Raw genomic sequence first — 25,359 nt, forward strand, 5'->3', positions numbered from 1 at the left:
AATTGAAATCGTGATATTCATGCACGTGCATGTTTCGCGGCAAAAATATTTGGCGCGTAAACATCAACCCTTGTTCTGATCAGCTGGAACAATAACAACAATAACACAGTCGATTTGGCGCTCAGATTATAATTTTTATGGATGGACTTCAGTCAAGGTGATCAGCAAGAGGATCCATATAATTCGTTTATCGGATATGTTGATTTTTTTGGGAATATTTGCCATTCTTTCGGTTTTGTTGGATTGATTCCAGGGTATGCTAACCAAAACGAGAAGGTGAAGAACTGAGTTGGCTAGTAACATTACTGTAGGTAGCTAGCATTCCAACGTGCCCTAATTGTCATTTGAAAGGATGCATAATACATCCAGTTATTCTTCCAAGGTAGCTGAAATAAAAGTTCATGTTAGTGCAATATTGCGTTAGGAAGAGTAAACGCTATTTAGGTTGCTGATTTGTTTATAGTTAATATGTTGCTGGTAAATTACGTCTGAAACTGAGTTGGCTTGTGTCTTCTGTCCCATCCTAACCCTAAAGCGAACACAACCCCTTTACAATACCAGCTAGGTAGCTAACTACAGTAGCTAAGTTTTTCTAGGTCGTTGGATGCAGTATTCAAGGAACTCTGCTCGCTAGCGACACAGTAAGCAAATTATTAGCTTTACAAACTGTACCGAACGAAAGTTATTTTGATGTCAACCAACGTTAGCTAACTAATTAGCAATTGACAAAGGGAAAGTAGTTGCTAGATGTGGCCAGGCCTCACCGCACACTCATTGTAAAGATGAAAACAATAGATTGCATAGAAAAGCTAGCAGCCAGTTAGCACGCTAGCTAACATTCGTGCATGTTTATTTCACTTTTGTAAGCTATAGAAACATTATTCAATACAACAATTTATCTTGTATAGTTACGGACTGTAACTACTGTCTGCTAGACTGCAGCTGTCAGAAAGCGCAACAACTGTCTCTAACGTTATTTTATAACTGGATAATTGTTAATTGTTAGGAAGCACCACCATACATTACCATGCATTTTTGATTTTGTTCGTTTTAGTTGTTGAAGCTTTATTGTCAGCAAGCTAATGTTAATATTATACATGCTTAATCTCAGTATTTGTAGGTCAACTCTTCTAATACGTTTGCACTATTATTCACATACATTAGAGATGACTTGTGTCAGAAGGTGCTGATAGTAGCATATCAAGCCATTGGACTTGAATTCTGCCCCAAAACACAATTTAGGGAACTAGAGCACCCCAGTTGTGTGTGCAATGTCAGAGGCACTAGTATCAGGTCAGACTTCGGAGGATCTTTTGGCAGACTTTGAGTCTCTTTTGAATGCTGGGAGTATTGACCTAGCCAAGGACCACAGGATAGTCATCATTTCCACCCCCAGCAATGTGGGCTTAAACTCAGCTGTCCCCAGCAACACTGGAGAGATCCTCCTGTTCGCTACCCCCCAAGGCCCTGAGGATGTGGTCCAGGACCAGCGACTGCCAACTCTGGGACGACCTCCGGTAGGTAGTTAACTGACCATTTTGATATGGGTGTTGGCCGGGGTGTGAATATGATGTAAAGTTATCCCTGTACAATGACTACAGAAAGTGTGTATGTGTGAGAGAATGATCTGTAGCATCCATACTAACTTTTTAGCACCCCCCCATAACTTGTGTTTCAGGTGAAGAGGAAGCTGGACTTGGACAGTGATCACCAGTATGTGAGCACCTCTCGCCCACCTTCTCTTGGGAGGGCCCCAACGTCCACACCAGCACCACCCAGAGGTACAGCCCCCTGTTCTACATTCACAATTCAAATATAACTATTCATTTTAATTCAGTTGTAACTATTATAATTTTGGCCAAAGACAATAAAATTATTTTCCTTATTGTGTCCTTCTCTCAGTTCCAAAGCCTTCGACAGAGAAGTCTCGCTATGATACATCTTTGAACCTGACCACCAAGCGCTTCTTGGACCTGCTAGCCCAGTCTCCTGACGGGGTGGTGGACCTCAACTGGGCCTCGCAGGTCCTGGAAGTGCAGAAGAGACGCATCTATGACATCACCAATGTCCTGGAGGGTATCCAGCTCATCTCTAAGAAATCAAAGAACAACATACAATGGCTGTAAGTCTGAACTCTCATACTGTACATACAGTATGACAATATCAAAAGTGTGTTCTGGCCTTTCTGGCTTAGAATCCTTATTGTGCTGGCCTCTACAGATATTTATTATATTTTTTATTTTATCTTTATTTAACTAGGCAAGTCAGTTAAGAACAAATTCTTATTTACAATGACAGTCTACACCGGCCAAACCCAGACGATGCTGGGCCAATTGTGTGCCGCCCTATGGGACTCCCAATCACGGCCGGTTGTGATACAGCCTGGAATCGAACCAGGGGGTCTGTAGTGATGCCTCAATCACTGAGATGCAGTGCCTTAGACTGCTGCGCCAATCGGGAGCCCAAATATCATTCAATACATACACCACATCATCAGTGATTCCACAGGATATGTGTATTAGCAACACTTTTTTTCCATTATCCTAACATTCTGTTTGTGACAGGGGGAACCGCATTGATGGAGCATCTGTTTCCCGTTACCAGGACCTACAGAAAGAGGTCTCTGACTTGACACAGGCGGAGGAGAAACTGGATGAGCTCATTACCAAGTGTAACCTCCAGCTCAGACTCCTCACTGAGGATACCCAGAACAAGAAATATCCTTTTGTGTCTTGTCTGTCTTTCTGTTTGTGTGTCTGTGCTTTTTGTATCTACTGTACAGTGGGGAAAAAGTATTTAGTCAGCCACCAATTGTGCAAATTCTCCCACTTAAAAAGATGAGAGAGGCCTGTAATTTTCGTCATCGGTACACGTCAACTATGACAGACAAAATGAGAAAAGAAAATCACATTGTAGGATTTTTAATGAATTTATTTGCAAATTATGGTGGAAAATAAGTATTTGGTCAATAACAAAAGTTTCTCAATACTTTGTTATATACCCTTTGTTGGCAATGACACAGGTCAAATGTTTTCTGTAAGTCTTCACAAGGTTTTCACACACTGTTGCTGGTATTTTGGCCCATTCCTCCATGCAGATCTCCTCTAGAGCAGTGATGTTTTGGGCTGTCGCTGGGCAACACGGACTTTCAACTCCCTCCAAAGATTTTCTATGGGGTTGAGATCTGGAGACTGGCTAGGCCACTCCAGGACCTTGAAATGCTTCTTACGAAGCCACTCCTTCGTTGCCCAGGCGGTGTGTTTGGGATCATTGTCATGCTGAAATACCCAGCCACGTTTCATCTTCAATGCCCTTGCTGATGGAAGGAGGTTTTCACTCAAAATCTCACGATACATGGCCCCATTCATGCTTTCCTTTACACGGATCAGTCGTCCTGGTCCCTTTGCAGAAAAACAGCCCCAAAGCATGATGTTTCCACCCCCATGCTTCACAGTAGGTATGGTGTTCTTTGGATGCAACTCAGCATTCTTTGTCCTCCAAACACGACGAGTTGAGTTTTTACCAAAAAGTTATATTTTGGTTTCATCTGACCATATGACATTCTCCCAATCCTCTTCTGGATCATCCAAATGCACTCTAGCAAACTTCAGACGGTCCTGGACATGTACTGGCTTAAGCAGGGGGACACGTCTGGCACTGCAGGATTTGAGTCCCTGGCGGCGTAGTGTGTTACTGATGGTAGGCTTTGTTACATTGGTCTCAGCTCTCTGCAGGTCATTCACTAGGTCCCCCCGTGTGGTTCTGGGATTTTTGCTCACCGTTCTTGTGATCATTTTGACCCCATGGGGTGAGATCTTGCGTGGAGCCCCAGATCGAGGGAGATGATCAGTGGTCTTGTATGTCTTTCATTTCCTAATAATTGCTCCCACAGTTGATTACTTCAAACCAAGCTGCTTACCTATTGCAGATTCAGTCGTTCCAGCCTGGTGCAGGTCTACAATTTTGTTTCTGGTGTCCTTTGACAGCTCTTTGGTCTTGGCCATAGTGGAGTTTGGAGTGTGACTGTTTGAGGTTGTGGACAGGTGTCTTTTATACTGATAACAAGTTCAAACAGGTGCCATTAATACAGGTAACGAGTGGAGGACAGAGGAGCCTCTTAAAGAAGAAGTTACAGGTCTGTGAGAGCCAGAAATCTTGCTTGTTTGTAGGTGACCAAATACTTATTTTCCACCATAATTTGCAAATAAATTCATTAAAAATCCTACAATGTGATTTTCTGGAATTTTTTTCCTCAATTTGTCTGTCATAGTTGACGTGTACCTATGATGAAAATTACAGGCCTCTCTCATCTTTTTAAGTGGGAGAACTTGCACAATTGGTGGCTGACTAAATACTTTCCCCCCCCACTGTATGTATTTCAATATGCATTATAGGGCAGTGTTTTTTCTTTAACATAATAGCACGCTGGGTTATTTGATGTGCCAGGATCTACGGAAGTCTTTTGACTCTCCTGACCAGCTGGTGATGGTTATCAGAGCCCCTCCAGAGACCCAGATGCAAGTCTCAGAGCCCAGTGAGGTATGTGGGAGGATAATAGAACAATGGATGCTTGCTCAAGACTATTTTCTGGACCAAATACTGTATTCCAGCTAATGTGGTTTACACACCAACCAGAACTATTGATTTGTATCCTCTCTGTTTCAATAAATTATTCCTTTGTTGTCTTCTGGCAGGGGTATCAGGTCTCCCTGAAGAGCACTCAGGGTCCCATTGATGTCTTCCTGTGTCCAGAGGACATTTCTGGTGTCTGCAGCCCAGTGACAGGCATCAGCCCTTCTAAAGCCACAGATCAGATAATGCCCCAGCCTGCAGAACAACCACCGTGCAGCTCCACACAGGAAACGACATCGTCAACAGCTGTGTCCCAACAGAACTCCTCTCCACTGCCATTGTTTCGTGAAGCGGGTAAGCTGCTCTCACTAGTGTCACCCTGATAGGTTCAGGAATGTCTGAGATTTCTTCCAGAAATCCAATAGAGTGCAACTGAAGGCAATAAACAACTTATCTGATAGAAAACAGCCTATGGGCATCAATATTAGTCAAACACACACAGTGAGACAGACTACCAAGCAGCGCAGCGTATTGCACTTTGTTTACATAAGACAACACGTGTCACATTTTTTAACTTGAGAAATACTGCAACAAACACCTTAGCTAGATTTAAATTGCCCGACTTAAACCTCGGCAAAAACGTCACAATTAATTACTGATTTCTTGAGTTGTCTTAGTGCATTCGGAAGTATTCAGACCCCTTGACTCTTTCCACATTTTGTTATGTTACAGCCTTATTCTAAAATGGAATAAATACATGTTTTCCCACATCAATCTACACATAATACCCCATAATGACAAAGCAAAAACAGGTTTTTAGAAATATTTGCAAATTAATTAAAAATACAAAACTGAAATATCTTATTTACATAAGTATTCAGACCCTTTGCTATGAGAATCAAAATTGAGCTCAGGTGCATCTTGTTTCCATTGATCATCCTTGATGTTTCTACAACTTGATTGGAGGCCACCTGTGGTAAATTCAATTGATTGGACATGATTTGGAAAGGCACACACCTGTCTATATAAGGTCCCACAGTTGACAGTGCATGTCAGAGCAAAAGGGTACCAAAACATTTAAGAGTGTGCTCCTAATCTCAGCTCGTTACCTGTATAAAAGACACCTGGGAGCCAGAGATCTTTCTGATTGAGAGGGGGTTAAATACTTATTTCCATCATTAAAATGCAAATCAATTTATAACATTTTTGACATGCGTTCTTCTGGATTTTTTATTGTTGTTATTCTGTCTCTCACTGTTCAAATAAACCTACCATTAAAATTATAGACTGATCATTTCTTTGTCAGTGGGCAAACGTACAAAATCAGCAGGGGATCAAATACTTTTTTCCCTCACTGTATATCCACAGTAAAACAAGTCCTATATCGACAACCTGAAAGGCCGCTCAGCAAGGAAGAAGCCACTGCTCCAAAACCGTCATAAAAAAGCCAAACTACGGTTTGCAACTGCACATGGGGACAAAGATCGTACTTTTTGGAGAAATGTCCTCTGGTCTGATGAAACAAAAATAGAACTGTTGGCCATAATGACCATCGTTATGTTTGGAGGAAAAAGGGGAACGCTTGCAAGCCGAAGAACACCATCCCAACGTGAAGCACGGGGGTGGCAGCATCATGCTGTGGGGGTGCTTTGCTGCAGGAAGGACTGGTGCACTTCACAAAATAGATGGCATCATGAGGAAGGAAAATTATGTGGATATATTGAAGGAGACATCAGTCAGGAAGTTAAAGTTTGGTCGCAAATGGGTCTTCCAAATGGACAATGACCCCAAGCATGCTTCCAAAGTTGTGGCAAAATGGCTTAAGGACAACAGTCAAGGTATTGGAGTGGCAATCACAAAGGCCTGACCTCAACCCTATAGAACATTTGTGGGCAGAACTGAAAAAGCGTGTGCGAGCAAGGAGGCCTACAAACCTGACTCAGTTACACCAGCTCTGTCAGGAGGAATGGGCCAAAATTCACCCAACTTATTGTGGGAAGCTTGTGGAAGGCTACCCGACACGTTTGACCCAAGTTAAACAATTTAAAGGCAATGCTACCAAATACTAATTGAGTGTATGTAAACTTCTGACCCACTGGGAATGTGATGAAATAAATAAATAAAAGCTGAAATAAATCATTCTCTACTGTTATTCTGACATTTCACATTCTTAAAATAAAGTGGTGATCCTAACTGGCCTAAGACAGGGAATTTTTACTAGGATTAAATGTCAGGAATTGTGAAAAACTGAGTTTAAATGTATTTGACAAAGGTGCATGTAAACTTCCGACTTCAACTGTATGAGGATATATAAAAAAAACGATTTAATCAATTTTAGAATAAGGATGTAACGTAACAAAATGTGGAAAAAGTCAAGGGGTCTGAATATTTTCAGAATGCGCTGTAGATTCATTCTGACTATTTTGAGGAAGTGATACTGGCTTTGTTCCTATGGTGTCTCATGGGGGACAAACATCAGTAACTGCCACACAGAACCACACTCCAAAGACTGAAATCTTGTTTTTCATAATGAGAAACCCATACAGAATCGGTGCGTTCAGTCGTTCTTTAACGTTCCTCAATGGCTATTAGCCGTGGTCACTAAAACTGAATTTCCATTTTTCTTTACAGGAGCAGTCCTGGAATGTGACCCGTTCCCCAACCTGGGAGTGCTGCCGGAATTTGACCTTTCACCCCTGTCGTCCTCTGACTTCCTCAGTGGGGAGTGCCTTGGTAACCCACTGGACGGGTTCATCAACCTGTCCCCTCCACAAAGCCACGACTACCACTTTGGCCTAGACGAGCACGAGGGCATCACTGAACTGTTTGACTCTGACTTTGGAAACTTCACCCCACAAGAGTTCTGAGGATGGGGTGGAGAGAAACACCCACAGAAGGAGAATGAGGTTGTATCTCTATGGAAACACCCAATACCCTCTGAAGAAAGAAGTATACCCATGTGGCTATAATACAGAATTGTACAGCACAAACAGTAATGGCACTTAAGTCGTCTAGCAAAAGAGTTTAGCTTTAGATGGCTATTTAATTTATTTCTATACAGATAATGTTTTTGTACCAAGAATGTTTTTTTTTTTTTTTTAAAGTGGTTTTTGCAGGTGTACTTGTGGGATATGGACTTGTGATTATCAGCTCGAATATTAGCATGTAAGCTAATGCTGAATATGTTATATTAGGTAGGCATTTTTGCCATAGTCTCAGGTGTAAGGAAGAGCCAGACTTTTCCAGTAAGAGTTGGGTTTCAGATACATTTTAAGAAGTCATACAGTATGTTGGCCAATGGTAATGGCAGGATATAGCCTACGTAGGTTAAGAGACCTAACTGTTTTATAGATGAAGTTTGGGATGGGGGCAGTTGGGATGTCATGCCTTAAAGGAAAGATTCACCATTTTGAATGTTCTATCGTTTTTGTGCATCTCTGAGCGATGTTCTATCGATTCCCGGGGTCCTTTCATGTTTTCATGTGTATCTGAGCTATTGCCGTTCAAGCTTAAGATGCACAAAAACGAAAGAACATTCAAAATGGGTGAACCTTTCCTTTTAATATTGATGAGATCCGTTTGGTAATCTAATTACCAATAAGAGAATCTTATCCCTTTTAAAACCTGTCCATATTGGTCTACAGTTTGAATATATTGTTTTACCAGGCTATACATTTGGTTGATTGTCAGTCATACAGTATCAGTTTGTCCTTATCATGAACCTCATCACAACTCCTTTTCTGCAGGACTTATGCAGTGCCTTATAAAAAAAATTCTGGTGGATGGATTCAATTCAGGTGTTATGCTGTGTCTATAATTTAGTTGTTTGTATGCAAGTGTTAGATTTGCATTTCTTAACAGCAAGTTGTTGATTACTACTATTTGGGGGCCATCAGGCTACTATACTTGAGAATTCAGCCACTGTGTTAACAGCGCTTAAGGGAAACTAACTCTGCAGTCAATTTCACTTTGTTCAGCGCTTTGTTTTATAACAATATTACAAAATGAACTTTTTTCCTACAAATTCACTGGTGAAAATAATTACTTGTACCAATCCACCGAGTGGTTTATCAGCATGTCCTTTGTATCAAGTTAGTTTTTTTGAAGAATAAAAACATCTGAAGTTGCCACATTGGGCAGGTGATTAAAAAATAAATTAAAAAACAAACGAACTGTGAAGAGTTCCATTAGCCTAAAACATCTCTCTGGTTCCTTCCCATTGTTTAAGTGTAAGACAGACAATTGATGGCATTTATGACAGTCGGGCAAGTTGAACCTGCATTGAGAATATTCTTACAAACAAAATACAAAGAATTCCAGTACTGATCTTTCTGATTCCTCCCTTGTAGATGACAGGCAGGCTTGGGGTTATTGTTTTGGTGGAAGAGCTTAATTTGCTTCCACTGGTCATGGGGCCTTTGTTAAGGTCAACGACATCATGAACTCTACCCTGTACCAGGACATTTTAGCCAAAATTCTAGTAACCTCTACCAGGAGGCTGAAACTTGGCTGCAAGTGGATCTTCCAGCAAGACAATAGCTCCAAGCACACATCAAAATCCACAAAGACATGGTTAATTGACAACAAAATCAACATTTTGCAATGGCCATTTCAGTCTCTGGACTTGAACCCCATTGAAAACCTGTGGTCTGAATTGAAGAGAGCAGTCCATAAGAGCAGACGGAGGATATTAAGGATCTGGAAAGATTCTGTATTGAGGAATGGTCTAAGATCCGTCCAAATGTGTTCTCCAATCGTATAAATATTTTGAAAAAGGCTCTGTGCAGTTATTCTCGCAAGGTGAGGTATTGAAAGGTATTGAAAACGGGTGCCAATCATTTTGTCCTATCTTTTTGAGATAAAAAAATATTACTTGTTAAACAAAATCTCTATCTGAGCAATTGTGTTAGTATAAAATAATATAATAATTATAAAAAAAATAGCTCATCTTTATCAAGGGTGCCAATAATTCTGGACCTCACTGTATATGGCAATAAATGACACTTCTGCGTGTAAATAGCTAATTTAAATTTTCGGGCAAATTATTAATTAATTAATAATATGCCATTTAGCAGATGCTTTTATCCAAAGCGACTTACAGTCATGCGTGCATACATTTTTTGTGTATGGGTGGTCCCGGGGATCGAACCCACTACCTTGGCGTTACAAGCGCCGTGCTCTACCAGCTGAGCTACAGAGGACCACAAATTATAATTAATATCAGGTAACCAAAAAAATACTCCTGACTTTCCTGATCGGCAAGTGCCTTTCAGAATTTAATCTCAAACCCTGGTTCAAAATATAAATAATTTAAGTGTCACTCCCTCTGAGTTTTAATGTGCTTTATTTTGTTCTTTCACTGAGCGTACAAAACATTAGGAACACCTTCCGAATATTGAGTTCTCCCCCTTTTGCCCTCAGAACAGCCTCGATTTGTTGGGCATGGACTCTACAAGGTGTCAAGCGTTCCACAGTGATGCTGGCCCATGTTGACTCCAATGCTTCCCACAGTTGTGTCAAGTTGGCTGGATGTCCGTAGGGTGGTGGACCATTCTTGACACACACGGGAAACTGTTGAGTGTGAAAAACCCAGCAGCATTGCAGTTCTTGACACACTCAAACCGGTGCACCTGACACCTACCATACCCCGTTCAAAGGCACTTATATTTTTGGTCTTGCCCATTCACCCTCTGAATGGCACACATACACAATCCATGTCCCAATTGTCTCAAGGCTTAAAGATCCTTCTTTAACCTGTCCTCTCGACTTCATCTACACTAATTTAAGTGGATTTAACAAGTGACATCAATAAGGAATCATAGCTTTCACCTGGATTCACCTGGTCAGTCTATGTCATGGACAGACACTTTGCATTCTGGGTGATTCTGGGAAAAAGCGCGCTCTCCTCCAAGGAGTGAATGTCCCGAGACAGAAGAGTCATTTTCCTGTGCGTTTTTGCTGCCAACTTTACTTTATTTTTCTTTTTTCCATCGCAACTTTTTTCCCTCATTCAACTTTTTCACTCCGGACGCTTTATCTGGACATGGTTCGTCAACATCTTCAACAGCCGAAGCTAAGTAGTAACATTAACATGATGTCTTCTAATTGCAGTCGCTGTACTCATAATATACAGGAGAACGATCGCCTTACGGCGAGAATAGCTGTGCTACAAGCCCAGCTTCAGACGCAATCGTTAGGCAAGGGTAATTTCAGTGTAGGAAAGGAAGAAACAGCGTCTGTGCCACCAGTAAGTACAGATAGTAACGTTAGTATAAATCCCCCCGCACAGTCCCCGCAGCCGGACAACTTTCTCATGGCTTCTGGAGGGAAATACTGTCGGAATGCTCAACCGGTGTCGCTCATTCAGCCGACAGAAACTTTCAACCGGTTTTCCCCATTATGTAGCGAGTCGGAGTCTGAGTCTTCTCTTGTCTCTACTCCTCCCGTTACGGGGTCTGAGACGCCGAAGGCTCCCACCATTAGCTCTGACAAATTGAAAACCCTAGTCATTGGCGACTCCATTACCCGCAGTATTAGACTTAAAACGAATCACCCAGCGATCATACACTGTTTACCAGGGGGCAGGGCTACCGACGTTAAGGCTAATCTAAAGATGGTGCTGGCTAAAGCTAAAACTGGCGAGTGTAGAGAGTATAGAGATATTGTTATCCACGTCGGCACCAACGATGTTAGGATGAAACAGTCAGAGGTCACCAAGTGCAACATAGCTTCAGCGTGTAAATCAGCTAGAAAGATGTGTCGGCATCGAGTAATTGTCTCTGGCCCCCTCCCAGTTAGGGGGAGTGACGAGCTCTACAGCAGAGTCTCAGCACTCAATCGCTGGTTGAAAACTGTTTTCTGCCCCTCCCAAAAGATAGAATTTGTAGATAATTGGCCCTCTTTCTGGGACTCACCCACAAACAGGACCAAGCCTGACCTGCTGAGGAGTGACGGACTCCATCCTAGCTGGAGGGGTGCTCTCATCTTATCTACCAACATAGATAGGGCTCTAACTCCTCTAGCCCCACAGTGAAATAGGGTGCAGGCCAGGCAGCAGGCTGTTAGCCAACCTGCCAGCTTAGTGGAGTCTGCCAATAGCATAGTCAGTGTAGTCAGCTCAGCCATACCCATTGAGACTGTGTCTGTGCCTCGACCTAGGTTGGGCAAAACTAAACATGGCGGTGTTCGCCTTAGCAATCTTATTAGGATAAAGACCTCCTCCATTCCTGCCATTATTGAAAGAGATCGTGATACCTCACATCTCAAAATAGGGTTACTTAATGTTAGATCCCTCACTTCAAAGGCAGTCATAGTCAATGAACTAATCACTGATCATAATCTTGATGTGATTGGCCTGACTGAAACATGGCTTAAGCCTGATGAATTTGCTGTGTTAAATGAGGCCTCACCTCCTGGTTACACTAGTGACCATATTCCCCGTGCATCCCGCAAAGGCGGAGGTGTTGCTAACATTTACGATAGCAAATTTCAATTTACAAAAAAAAAAATGGCGTTTTCGTCTTTTGAGCTTCTAGTCATGAAATCTATGCAGCCTACTCAATCACTTTTTATAGCTACTGTTTACAGGCCTCCTGGGCCATATACAGCGTTCCTCTCTGAGTTTCCTGAATTCCTATCAGACCTTGTAGTCATAGCAGATCATATTCTAATTTTTGGTGATTTTAATATTCACATGGAGAAGTCCACAGACCCACTCCAAAAGTCTTTCGGAGCCATCATCGACTCAGTGGGTTTTGTCCAACATGTCTCTGGACCTACTCACTGCCACAGTCATACTCTGGACCTAGTTTTGTCCCATGGAATAAATGTTGTAGATCTTAATGTTTTTCCACAAAATCCTGGACTATCGGACCACCATTTTATTACGTTTGCAATCGCAACAAATAATCTGCTCAGACCCCAACCAAGGAGCATCAAAAGTCGTGCTATAAATTCTCAGACAACACAAAAATTCCTTGATGCCCTTCCAGACTCCTTCTGCCTACCCAAGGACGTCAGAGGACAAAAATCAGTTAACCACTTAACTGAGGAACTCAATTTAACCTTGCGCAATACCCTAGATGCAGTTGCACCCCTAAAAACGAAAAACATTTGTCATAAGAAACTAGCTCCCTGGTATACAGAAAATACCCGAGCTTTGAAGCAAGCTTCCAGGAAATTGGAACGGAAATGGCGCCACACCAAACTGGAAGTCTTCCGACTAGCTTGGAAAGACAGTACCGTGCAGTACCGAAGAGCCCTCACTGCTGCTCGATCATCCTACTTTTCCAACTTAATCGAGGAAAATAAGAACAATCCAAAATTTCTTTTTGATACTGTTGCAAAGCTAACTAAAAAGCAGCATTCCCCAAGAGAGGATGGCTTTCACTTCAGCAGTAATAAATTCATGAACTTCTTTGAGGAAAAGATCATGACCATTAGAAAGCAAATTACGGACTCCTCTTTGAATCTGCGTATTCCTCCAGGGCTTAGCTGTCCTGGATCTGCACAGCTCTGCGAGGGCCTGGGATCGGGAGAGACACTTAAGTGTTTTAGTACTATATCTCTTGACACAATGATGAAAATAATCATGGCCTCTAAACCTTCAAGCTGCATACTGGATCCTATTCCTACTAAACTGCTGAAGGAGCTGCTTCCTGTGCTTGGCCCTCCTATGTTGAACATAATAAACAGCTCTCTATCCACCGGATGTGTACCAAACTCACTAAAAGTGGCAGTGATAAAGCCTCTCTTGAAAAAGCCAAACCTTGACCCGGAAAATATAAAAAACTATCGGCCTAAATCGAATCTTCCATTCCTCTCAAAAATTTTAGAAAAAGCTGTTGCGCAGCAACTCACTGCCTTTCTGAAGACAAACAATGTATACGAAATGCTTCAGTCTGGTTTTAGACCCCATCATAGCACTGAGACTGCACTTGTGAAGGTGGTAAATGACCTTTTAATGGCGTCAGACCGAGGCTCTGCATCTGTCCTCGTGCTACTAGACCTTAGTGCTGCCTTTGACACCATCGATCACCACATTCTCTTGGAGAGACTGGAAACCCAAATTGGTCTACACGGACAAGTTCTGGCCTGGTTTAGATCTTACCTGTCGGAAAGATATCAGTTTGTCTCTGTGAATGGTCTGTCCTCCGACAAATCAACTGTACATTTCGGTGTTCCTCAAGGTTCCGTTTTAGGACCACTATTGTTTTCACTATATATTTTACCTCTTGGGGATGTTATTCGAAAACATAATGTTAACTTTCACTGCTATGCGGATGACACACAGCTGTACATTTCAATGAAACATGGTGAAGCCCCAAAATTGCCCTCGCTAGAAGCCTGTGTTTCAGACATAAGGAAGTGGATGGCTGAAAACTTTCTACTTTTAAACTCGGACAAAACAGAGATGCTTGTTCTAGGTCCCAAGAAACAAAGAGATCTTCTGTTAAATCTGACAATTCATCTTGATGGTTGTAAAGTCGTCTCAAATAAAACTGTGAAGGACCTCGGCGTTACTCTTGACCCTGATCTCTCTTTTGACGAACATATCAAGACTGTTTCAAGGACAGCTTTTTTCCATCTACGTAACATTGCAAAAATCAGAAATTTTCTGTCCAAAAATGATGCAGAAAAATTAATCCATGCATTTGTTACTTCTAGGTTAGACTACTGCAATGCTCTACTTTCCGGCTACCCGGATAAAGCACTAAATAAACTTCAGTTAGTGCTAAATACGGCTGCTAGAATCCTGACTAGAACCAAGAAATTTGATCATATTACTCCAGTGCTAGCTTCCCTACACTGGCTTCCTGTTAAGGCAAGGGCTGATTTCAAGGTTTTACTGTTAACCTATAAAGCGTTACATGGGCTTGCTCCTACCTATCTTTCCGAGTTGGTCCTGCCGTACATACCAATACGTACGCTACGGTCACAAGACGCAGGCCTCCTAATTGTCCCTAGAATTTCTAAGCAAACAGCGGGAGGCAGGGCTTTCTCCTATAGATCTCCATTTTTATGGAACAGTCTGCCTACCCATGTGAGAGACGCAGACTCGGTCTCAACCTTTAAGTCTTTACTGAAGACTTATCTCTTCAGTAGGTCATATGATTGAGTGTAGTCTGGCCCAGGAGTGTGAAGGTGAACGGAAAGGCTCTGGAGCAACGAACAGCCCTTGCTGTCTCTGCCAGGCCGGTTCCCCTCTCTCCACTGGGGTTCTCTGCCTCTAACCCTGTTACAGGGGCTGAGTCACTGGCTTGCTGGTGCTCTTTCATGCCGTCCCTAGGAGGGGTGCGTCACTTGAGTGGGTTGAGTTACTGACGTGATCTTCCTGTCTGGGTTGGCGCCCCCCCTTGGTTTGTGCTGTGGTGGAGACCTCTGTGGGCTATACTCGGCCTTGTCTCAGGATTGTAAGTTGGTGGTTGAGGATATCCCTCTAGTGGTGCGGGGGCTGTGCTTTGGCAGAGTGGGTGGGGTTATATCCTTCCTGTTTGGCCCTGTCCGGGGGTTTCTTCGGATGGGGCCACAGTGTCTCCGGACCGCTCCTGTCTCAGCCTCCAGTATTTATGCTGCAGTAGTTTATGTGTCGGGGGGCTGGGGTTAGTTGGTTATACCTGGAGTACTTCTCCTGTCTTATCCAGTGTCCTGTGTGAATTTAAGTATGCTCTCTCTAATTCTCTCGTTCTCTCTTTCTCTCTGAGAACCTGAGCCCTAGGACCATACGTCAGGACTACCGGGCATGCTGACACCTTGCTGTCCCCAGTCCGCCTGGCCTTGCTGCTATTCCAGTTTCAACTGTTCTGCCTGCGGTTACGAAACCCCTACCTGTCCCAGACCTGCTGTTTTCAACTCTTAATGATCGGCTATGAAAAGCCAACTGAGAGACCTGAGCCCTAGGACCATACGTCGGGACTACCGGCCGTGGTGACTCCTTGCTGTCCCCAGTCCGCCTGGCCTTGCTGCTATTCCAGTTTCAACTGTTCTGCCTGCGGTTATGGAACCCCTACCTGTCCCAGACCTGCTGTTTTCAACTCTTAATGATCGGCTATGAAAAGCCAACTGAGATTTATTCCTGATTATTATTTGACCATGCTTGTCACTTATGAACATTTTTGAACATCTTGGCATGGTTCTGTTATAACCTCCACCCGGCACAGCCAGAAGAGGACTGGCCACCCCTCATAGCCTGGTTCCTCTCTAGGTTTCTTCCTAGGTTTTGGCCTTTCTAGGGAGTTTTTCCTAGCCACCGTGCTTCTACACCTGCATTACTAGCTGTTTGGGGTTTTAGGCTGGGTTTCTGTACAGCACTTCGAGATATTAGCTGATGTACGAAGGGCTATATAAAATAAAATTGATTGATTGATTGAATAATGTTTTGTACACTCAGTGTATATGTCATGTATTGGTGGATTCTCCATTGTAGTGGCTCGACTTCTAAGGTGTAATGTTTGTGTCAATCCAACAAAATGTTCATCACATACAGTACTTTACTCTTTCATTTTATGGTAGCCCAGGGGTTATTGACAGATGAGGTGTTGCAGGGTTCACATACAGTATGTACATCAGTGACACGCAAGGCCTTGAGCAATGAATACCGATGTCTAAAACATTGATTGACTGTTATTTGATCATTTCCTAGAGGAACAATGTCTCTTTCTGAGTGGCAAAGATAAGGATTATCCAAGTGAGGGGATGTGCGGTACCTATTAACTTATCTTTTGCTATGCTATGTTGGTCCCCTGCCATTGTCCCCTGCCAAGATTATAGGTAATGTCTCATTTGCCTACAGTGTCTCAGGGCATATAGTTCTCTCTCATAACAGGCTGGTTCTCAGTCTCTCTCTCTTTAAAATCACCTCAGGTAGGAGGAGCAGTCTGTCCCTGGAAAGTTCAAACAACAAGAGGGGAATGTACTCACATCACTTTTTGTACATGGGCACTCCTCACAATGTAATATCAAGACCATGGTCATTTGGCCAGGTAAGTGGCTGCAAAGAAAACCTATCTTCAGTTGTTGTTAATCATTGTGTCTCCTTGGGGAACATACAATAGTAACCCCTTTCCAAATATATTTTCTTCCTCGTGTGTAGTATGAACAGGGCATACTGGAGATCTGCCTTAACATCCTCCAGGTCAGCCCACATCACAGCAAAGACAAGCAGAGAGACTACTTCTGCCATACAGACCCTGTCTACATCAGCAGAGTGGTGTGTGCCATGGGGAGTAAGCTATTGCAACGTGCTCTCAGGGAAATTCGTACTATTCTGTACGTAAATCTGTGACAAGCCATTTAGTATGATATGTTGCGTTACGTTAGGGTATATTATGAATTCAATAGAGGTCGCACAATATCATACGAATTAGAGGACGTATAGTATAATACGTCTTACCCAGTGATGTAGTGGTAAAAAAAAGATGGGTAAACTATAAACATATTACATTCTTAGAACTACAGTGCCTTGCAAAAGTATTCACACCCCTTGGCGTTTTTCCTATTTTGTTGCATTACAACCTGTAATTTAAATTGATTTTCATTTGGATTTCATGTAATGGACATACACAAAATAGTCCAAATTGGTGAAGTGAAATGAAAAAAATAACTTGTTTCAAAACATTCTCAAAAATAAATTATGGAAAAGTGGTGTGTGCATATGTATTCACCCCCTTTGCTATGAAGCCCCTAAATAAGATCTGGTGCAACCAATTACCTCCAGAAGTCACATAATTAGTTAAATAAAGTCCACCTGTGTGCAATCTAAGTGTCACATGATCTCAGTGACACCTGTTTTCTGTCCATAGGACCACTTTAAGCCGTACACTCCACAGAGCTGGGCTTTATGGAAGAGTGGCCAGAAAAAAGCCATTGCTTAAAGAAAAAAATAAGCAAACACGTTTGGTGTTCGCCAAAAGGCATGTGGGAGACTCCCCAAACATATGGAAGAAGGTACTCTGGTCAGATGAGACTAAAATTTATATTTTTGGCCATCAAGGAAAACGCTATGTCTGGCGCAAACCCAGCACCTCTCATCACCCCGAGAACACCATCCCCACAGTGAAGCATGGTGGTGGCAGAATCATGCGGTGGGGAAGTTTTTCATCGGCAGGGACTGGGAAACTGATCAGAATTGAAGGAATGATGGATGGCGCTAAATACAGGGAAATTCTTGAGGGAAACCTGTTTCAGTCTTCCAGAGATTAGAGACTGTAAGCATACTGCTAAAGCAACACTCGAGTGGTTTTAAATGTCTTGGAATGGCCTAGTCAAAGCCCAGACCTCAATCCAATTGAGAATATGTGGTATGACTTAAAGATTGCTGTACACCAGCAGAACCCATCCATCTTGAAGGAGCTGGAGCAGTTTTGCCTTGAAGAATGGGCAAAAATCCCAGTGGCTAGATGTGCCAAGCTTATAGAGACATACCCCAAGAGACTTGCAGCTGTAATTGCTGCGAAAGGTGGCTCTACAAAGTATTGACTTTGGGGTGGGGTGAATAGTTATGCACGCTCAAGTTTTCTGTTTTTTTGTCTTATTTCTTGTTTGTTTCACCCCCAAAAATATTTTGCATCTTCAAAGTGGTAGGCATGTTGTGTAAATCAAATGTTACAAACCCCCCAATTTAATTCCAGGTTGTAAGGCAACAAAATAGGAAAAATGCCAAGGGGGGTGAATACTTTCACAAGCCACTGTATAAGGAAGGCCTAATGTAGTTAAAAATTACACAACATGCATATCATGTCGCCCTCCCAAAATAGTTAATTTGGACTGGACACTAGAAAAGTCCAGAAAAATAGGATGTGGAGATGTTTACATAACATGTTATCTTTTTAATCACGTTCATGTTCTTAGTATCTCATGTGAGCTGCACTGCAATTCAGTTCTGTTTTGCAAACTGCTAAAGTGCACCCATGTAAAAGGCCCATAGTTGACTCTAAAATGTTTTATTCTATAAACATTTGAAGATAAACATTTTATTTTGATTGATAAAATTACAGAATCTCTCAGGGGACCCCACATGGGTCCCGACCCCAAGTTTGGGAACCGCTGTAACCTCTGTGTCTCCTCTGCCTCCTCCTGCATTGCAGCCTGCCTCAGCCTCACCAATTTCTGCCTCACCACTGTGTCTCACTACTCACTGTAAAGCAGTTAAAAACATATATTTTTATATACATGAGAATAATATTGAATTGTCTTTATATTTAAATTCTTTATCTTTCACTAAATCTTAGGTCCCACATGCTGTACCAAAACACATAATGACATGAAAGTGCATTCTAACAGTGTAAAAGGCCCTTCGTTTGTTTACTCAAAAATGTTGTATTCTATACCCATTTGAAGAGAAACAAGTTATTCATGTGTTTGATAAGATTAAGGATTCTCTCAGGGGACCCTATTTAAATTTCAGGGGACCCCACATGAGTCCCCAAACCCAAGTTTGGGAAGCGCTGTACTACGAGCCTCTCTCTCCACTTGCATCCTCTCTCTGTGTCTCCTTTGCCTCCTGCAAGCTGCCTCACCAATTTCTGTCTCACTACTCTCTGTAAAGCAAAGTTATTTTGTTATGAGAACTCATGTAGCCTATCTTTTGTTAATATTATAGCTAGCTTTTAAAAGGCTTTTGATAAAGTATGACTGGAATTTATATATAAATGCCTGGAATATAAAAATGTGTACAATGGGTTAAAGTTATGTATAATAACCCTAGGTGTAAAATAGTAAATAATGGCTACTTCTCAGAAAGTATTAAACTGTCAAGAGAAGTAAAACAAGGTTGTCCACTATCGGCATATCTATTTATTATGGCCATGGAAATGTTAGCCATTAAAATCAGATCTAACAATAATATCAAGGGGCTAGAAATCCAGGGCATAAAAACAAAGCTATCATTGTACGCTGATGATTCATGTTTTCTTTTAAATCCACAATTTGGATCCCTCCACAGCCTCATAGATGATTGAGATAATTTTTCTAACCTCTCTGGATTACAATTAAATTATGATATGTGTACTATGTTACGTATTGGATCACAAAAAAATACAACTTTTACATTACCGTGTAGTTTATCAATAAAATGGTTGATAGTGAGGTGGAAATACTAGGTATTCATATCCCGAAATAAATAAATGATCGCTCTACAATACATTTTAATAGAAAGTTATCAAAAATAGTATATTTGTGGAAAAATCTCCCTGATTAACTATTTAGTCATATCCCAGTTTACCTAGTTGCTTATGGCCCTGCCTATACCTAACGACTTGTTTTTTTTAAATTATATGAGCAAAAAATATTCAATTTTATTTGGAATGGCAAGCCAGACAAAATTAAACAGGCCTATTTATATGAATAATGAAACATTTTATCTTTAATTTACAATCTGTAGAAAATGAGAATAGAAAGGTTCAGGACTTTTGTGAAACATCACAGCACAGTTGAAAAATATATGGCTAATAGAAATCAAAACTGGATGGTGTTCAGAGATAGATAGGAGGGGTTGAGGTGAGCTGAAGGGTGAGACTAAAAATAACAAAAAAACGAGATAACCAATGTAAAATAAACTGTGTCTGTAAAATGTACACTACCGGTCAAAAGTTTTAGAACACCTACTCCTTCGAGGGTTGTTCTTTATTTTTACTATTTTCTACATTGTAGAATAATAGTGAAGACATCAAAACTATGAAATAACACATATGGAATCATGTAGTAACCAAAAAAGTGTTAAACAAATCAAAATATATTTTATTTTTGAGATTCTTCAAATAGCCACCCTTTGACTTGATGACAGCTTTGCACACTCTTGGCATTCTCTCAACCAGCTTCATGAGGTAGTCACCTGGAATGCATTTCAATTAACAGGTGTGCCTTCTTAAAAGTTAATTTGTGGAATTTCTTTCCTTCTTTATGTGTTTGAGCCTATCAGTTGTGTTGTGATAAGGTAGGGGGGTACACAGAAGATATCCCTATTTGGTAAAAGACCAAGTCCATATTATGGCAAGAACAGCTCAAATAAGCAAAGAGAAACGACAGTCCATCATTACTTTAAGACATGAAGGTTAGTCAATACAGAACATTTCAAGAACTTTGAAAGTTTCTTCAAGTGCAGTCGCAAAAACCATCAAGTGCTATAATGAAACTGGCTCTCATGAGGACCGCCACAGGAATGGAAGACCCAGAGTTTTTAATTTTTTTAATTTTTTTATTTCACCTTTATTTAACCAGGTAAACCAGTTGAGAACAAGTTCTCATTTAAAACTGCGACCTGGCCAAGATAAAGCAAAGCAGTGCGATAAAAACAACAACACAGAGTTACATATGGGGTAAAACAAAACAAAGTCAAAAAAATACAACAGAAATACATATATATACAGTGTGTGCAAATTTAGCAAGTTATGGAGGTAAGGCAATAAAATAGGCTATAGTGCAAAATAATTACAATTAGTATTAACACTGGAATGATAGATGTGCAAGAGATGATGTGCAAATAGAGATACTGGGGTACAAATGAGCAAAATAAATAACAATATAGGGATGAGGTAGTTGGGCGGGCTAATTTCAGATGGGCTGTGTACAGGTGCAGTGATCGGTAAGGTGCTCTGACAACTGATGCTTAAAGTTAGTGAGGGAGATAAGTGTCTCCAGCTTCAGAGATGTTTGCAATTTGTTCCAGTCATTGGCAGCAGAGAACTGGAAGGAATTGCGGCCAAAGGAGGTGTTGGCTTTGGGGATGACCAGTGAGATATACCCGCTGGAGCGCAGACTACGGGTGGGTGTTGCTATGGTGACCAATGAGCTAAGATAAGGCGGGGATTTGCCTAGCAGTGATTTATAGATGGCCTGGAGCCAGTGGGTTTGGCGACGAATATGTAGTGAGGACCAGCCAACAAGAGCGTATAGGTCACAGTGGTGGGTATTATATGGGGCTTTGGAGACAAAACGGATGGCACTGTGATAGACTACATCCAATTTGCTGAGTAGAGTGTTGGAGGCTATTTTGTAAATGACATCGCCGAAGTCAAGGATCGGTAGGATAGTCAGTTTTACGAGGGCATGTTTGGCAGCATGAGTGAAGGAGGCTTTGTTGCGAAATAGTAAACCGATTCTAGATTTAACTTTGGATTGGAGATTCTTAATGTGAGTCTGGAAGGAGAGTTTACAGTCTAACCAGACACCTAGATATTTGTAGTTGTCCACATACTCTAGGTCAGACCCGTCGAGAGTAGTGATTCTAGTCGGGTGGGCGGGTGCAAGCAGCGTTCGGTTGAAGAGCATGCATTTAGTTTTACTAGTGTTTAAGAGCAGTTGGAGGCTACTGAAGGAGTGTTGTATGGAATTGAAGCTCGTTTGGAGGTTTGTTAACACAGCGTCCAATGAAAGGCCAGATGTATACAAAATGGTGTCGTCTGCGTAGAGGTGGATCTGAGAGTCACCAGCAGCAAGAGCGACGTCATTGATATACACAGAGAAAAGAGTCGGCCCAAGAATTGAACCCTGTGGCACCCCCATAGAGACTGCCATAGGTCCAGACAACAGGCCCTCCGATTTGACACATTGAACTCTATCTGAGAAGTAGTTGGTGAACCAGGCGAGGCAGTCATTTGAGAAACCAAGGCTATTTAGTCTGCCAATAAGAATGCGGTGGTTGACAGAGTCGAAAGCCTTGGCCAGGTCAATGAAAACGGCTGCACAGTACTGTCTATTATCGATCGCGGTTATAATATCGTTTAGGACCTTGAGCGTGGCTGAAGTGCACCCATGACCAGCTCGGAAACCGGATTGCATAGCGGAGGAGGTACGGTGGGATTCGAAATGGTCGGTGATCTGTTTGTTGACTTGGCTTTCAAAAACTTTTGAAAGGCAGGGCAGGATGGATATGGGTCTGTAACAGTTTGGATCTAGAGTGTCACCCCCTTTGAAGAGGGGGATGACCGCGGCAGCTTTCCAATCTCTGGGGATCTCAGACGTTACGAAAGAGAGGTTGAACAGGCTAGTAATAGGGGTTGCGACAATTTCGGCGGCTAGTTTTAGAAAGAAAGGGTCCAGATTGTCTAGCCCAGATGATTTGTAGGGGTCCAGATTTTGCAGCTCTTTTAGAACATCAGCTGTCTGGATTTGTGTGAAGGAGAAGCGGGGGGGGCATGGACAAGTTGCAGCGGAGGGTGCAGAGCTGGTGGCCGGGGTAGTGGTAGCCAGGTGGAAAGCATGGCCAGCCGTAGCAAAATGCTTGTTGAAATTCTCGATTATTGCAGATTTATCGGTGGTGATAGTGTTTCCTAGCCTCAGTGCAGTGGGCAGCTGGGAGGAAGTGCTCTTATTTTCCATGGACTTTACAGTGTCCCAAAACTTTTTGGAGTTAGTGCTACAGGATGCAAATTTCTGTTTGAAAAAGTTAGCCTTTTCTTTCCTAACTGCTTGTGTATATTGGTTCCTAACTTCCCTGAAAAGTTGCATATCGCGGGGGCTATTTGATGCTAATGCAGTACGCCACAGGATGTTTTTGTGCTGGTCAAGGGCAGTCAAGTCTGAGGAGAACCAGGGGCTATATCTGTTCTTAGTTCTGTATTTTTTGAATGGGGCATGTCTATTTAAGATTGAGAGGAAATTACTTTTAAAGAACAACCAGGCATCCTCTACTGACGGAATGAGATCTATATCCATCCAGGATACCTGGGCCAGGTCAATTAGGAAGGCCTGCTCGCTGAAGTGTTTTTGGGAGCGTTTGACAGTGATGAGGGGTGGTCGTTTGACCGCGGACCCTATATGGACGCAGGCAATAAGGCAGTGATCGCTGAGATCCTGGTTGAAGACAGCGGAGGTGTATTTAGAGGGTAAGTTAGTCAGGATGATATCTATGAGGGTACCCATGTTTACGGATTTAGGGTTGTACCTGGTAGGTTCGTTGATAATTTGTGTGAGATTGAGGGCATCTAGTTTAGATTGTAGGATGGCCGGGGTGTTAAGCATATCCCAATTTAGGTCACCAAGCAGTACGAACTCTGAGGATAGATGGGGGGCAATCAATTCACATATGGTGTCCAGGGCACAGCTGGGGGCTGAGGGGGGTCTGTAGCAAGCGGCAACAGTGAGAGATTTATTTCTGGAAAGGTGGATTTTTAGAAGTAGAAGCTCAAACTGTTTGGGCACAGACCTTGATAGTATGATAGAGCTCTGCAGGCTATCTCTACAGTAGATTGCAACTCCACCCCCTTTGGCAGTTCTATCTAGACGGAAAATGTTATAGTTGGGGATGGAAATTTCAGAATTTTGGTGGCCTTCCTAAGCCAGGATTCAGACACTGCTAGAACATCAGGGTTGGCGGAGTGTGCTAACGCAGTGAATAACTCAAACTTAGGAAGGAGGCTTCTGATATTTATGTGCAGAAAACCAAGACTTTTACGGTTACAGAAGTCAACAAATGATAGCTCCTGGGGAGTAGGAGTGATACTGGGGGCTGCAGGGCCTGGGTTAGCCTCTACATCACCAGAGGAACAGAGGAGGACTAGAATAAGGATACGACGAGTTACCTCTGCTGCAGAGGACAAGTTCATTAGAGTTACCAGCCTCTGTCACGTTCGTTGAGAGACGGATTGGACCAAGGTGCAGCGTGGAATGCATACATGTTTATTTAAAAAGAAAACACACGACAAAACAACAAAAGCAGCGTAACGTGACGCTCACAATGGCTACACACACAAGCCAAACAAGAGTCCCACAACTAAGGTAGACAAAATGGCTGCCTAAGTATGATCCCCAATCAGAGACAACGATTGACAGCTGCCTCTGATTGGGAACCACACCCGGCCAACATAGAAATACAATAAACATAGACAGCCTCAGAAATTGCAGCCCAAATAAATGCTTCACAGAGTTCAAGTAACAGACACATCTCAACATCAACTGTTCAGAGGAGACTGTGTGAATCAGGCCTTCATGGACGAATTGCTGCAAAGACACCACTACTGAAGGACACCAATAAGAAGGAGAGACTTGCTTGAGTCAAGAAACACGAGCAATAGACATTAGACCGGTGGAAATGTGTCCTTTGGTCTGGAGTCCAAATTGGAGATTTTTGTTTCCAACCTCTGTGTCTTTGTGAGACGGGGAGTTGGTGAACGGATGATCTCTGCATGTGTAGTTCCCACCGTAAAGCATGGAGGAGGAGGTGTTATGGTGTGGGGTTGGTTTGCTGGTGACTCTGTCTGTGATTTATTTAGAATTCAAGGCACACTTAACCAGCATGGCTACCACAGCATTCTGCAGAGATACGCCATCCCATCTGGTTTGGGCTTAGTGGGACTATAATTTGTTTTTCAACAGGACAATGACCCAACACACTTCCAGGCTGTGTAAGGGCTATTTTACCAAGAATGAGAGTGATGGAGTGCTGCATCAGATGACCTGGCCTCCACAATCCCCCGACCTCAACCCAATTGAGATGGTTTGGGATGAGTTGGACGGCAGTGTGAAGGAAAAGTAGCCAACAAATGCTCAGCATATGTGGGAACTCCTTCAAGACTGTTGGAAAAGCATTCCAGGTGAAGCTGGTTGAGAGAATGCCAAGAGTGTGCAAAGCTGTCTTCAAGGCAAAGGGTGGCTACTTTGAAGAATCTCAAATATAACATATATTTTGATTTGTTTAACACTTTTTGTTTACTACATGATTCCATATGTGTTATTTCATAGTTTTGATGTCTTCATTATTATTCTACAATGTAGAAAGTAGTAAAAATAAAGAAAAACCCTTGAATGAGTAGGTGTTCTAAAACTTTTGACTGGTTGACACGGCAGTAATCG

General features: G+C 42.3%; 1 protein-coding gene across 1 annotated transcript; it reads left to right on the forward strand.

Annotated features, from left to right (window-relative positions):
* Positions 1-114: 114 nt before the first annotated feature.
* LOC311147554 (transcription factor E2F1-like) lies at positions 115-8,696 on the forward strand. Its single transcript, XM_084184305.1, has 7 exons — positions 115-1,517; positions 1,679-1,781; positions 1,903-2,122; positions 2,565-2,717; positions 4,425-4,539; positions 4,695-4,926; positions 7,204-8,696. Exons 1-7 carry the CDS (start codon positions 1,272-1,274, stop codon positions 7,437-7,439), a joined length of 1,305 nt encoding a protein of 434 aa, XP_084040431.1. The 5' UTR covers positions 115-1,271; the 3' UTR covers positions 7,440-8,696.
* Positions 8,697-25,359: the final 16,663 nt, after the last annotated feature.

This window comes from Coregonus lavaretus (assembly GCF_964263955.1).
Source record: "Coregonus lavaretus genome assembly, chromosome: 20".
Classification (NCBI taxonomy): Eukaryota; Metazoa; Chordata; class Actinopteri; order Salmoniformes; family Salmonidae; genus Coregonus; species Coregonus lavaretus.

Bases quoted from the DNA above. Each gene is read 5' to 3' on its own strand.
- LOC311147554 (XM_084184305.1), top strand. From the start codon at position 1,272: ATGTCAGAGGCACTAGTATCAGGTCAGACTTCGGAGGATCTTTTGGCA. The intron at 4,540-4,694 runs GTATGTGGGAGG...GTCTTCTGGCAG, and splicing joins AAGTCTCAGAGCCCAGTGAG to GGGTATCAGGTCTCCCTGAA. The intron at 4,927-7,203 runs GTAAGCTGCTCT...TTTTCTTTACAG, and splicing joins GCCATTGTTTCGTGAAGCGG to GAGCAGTCCTGGAATGTGAC.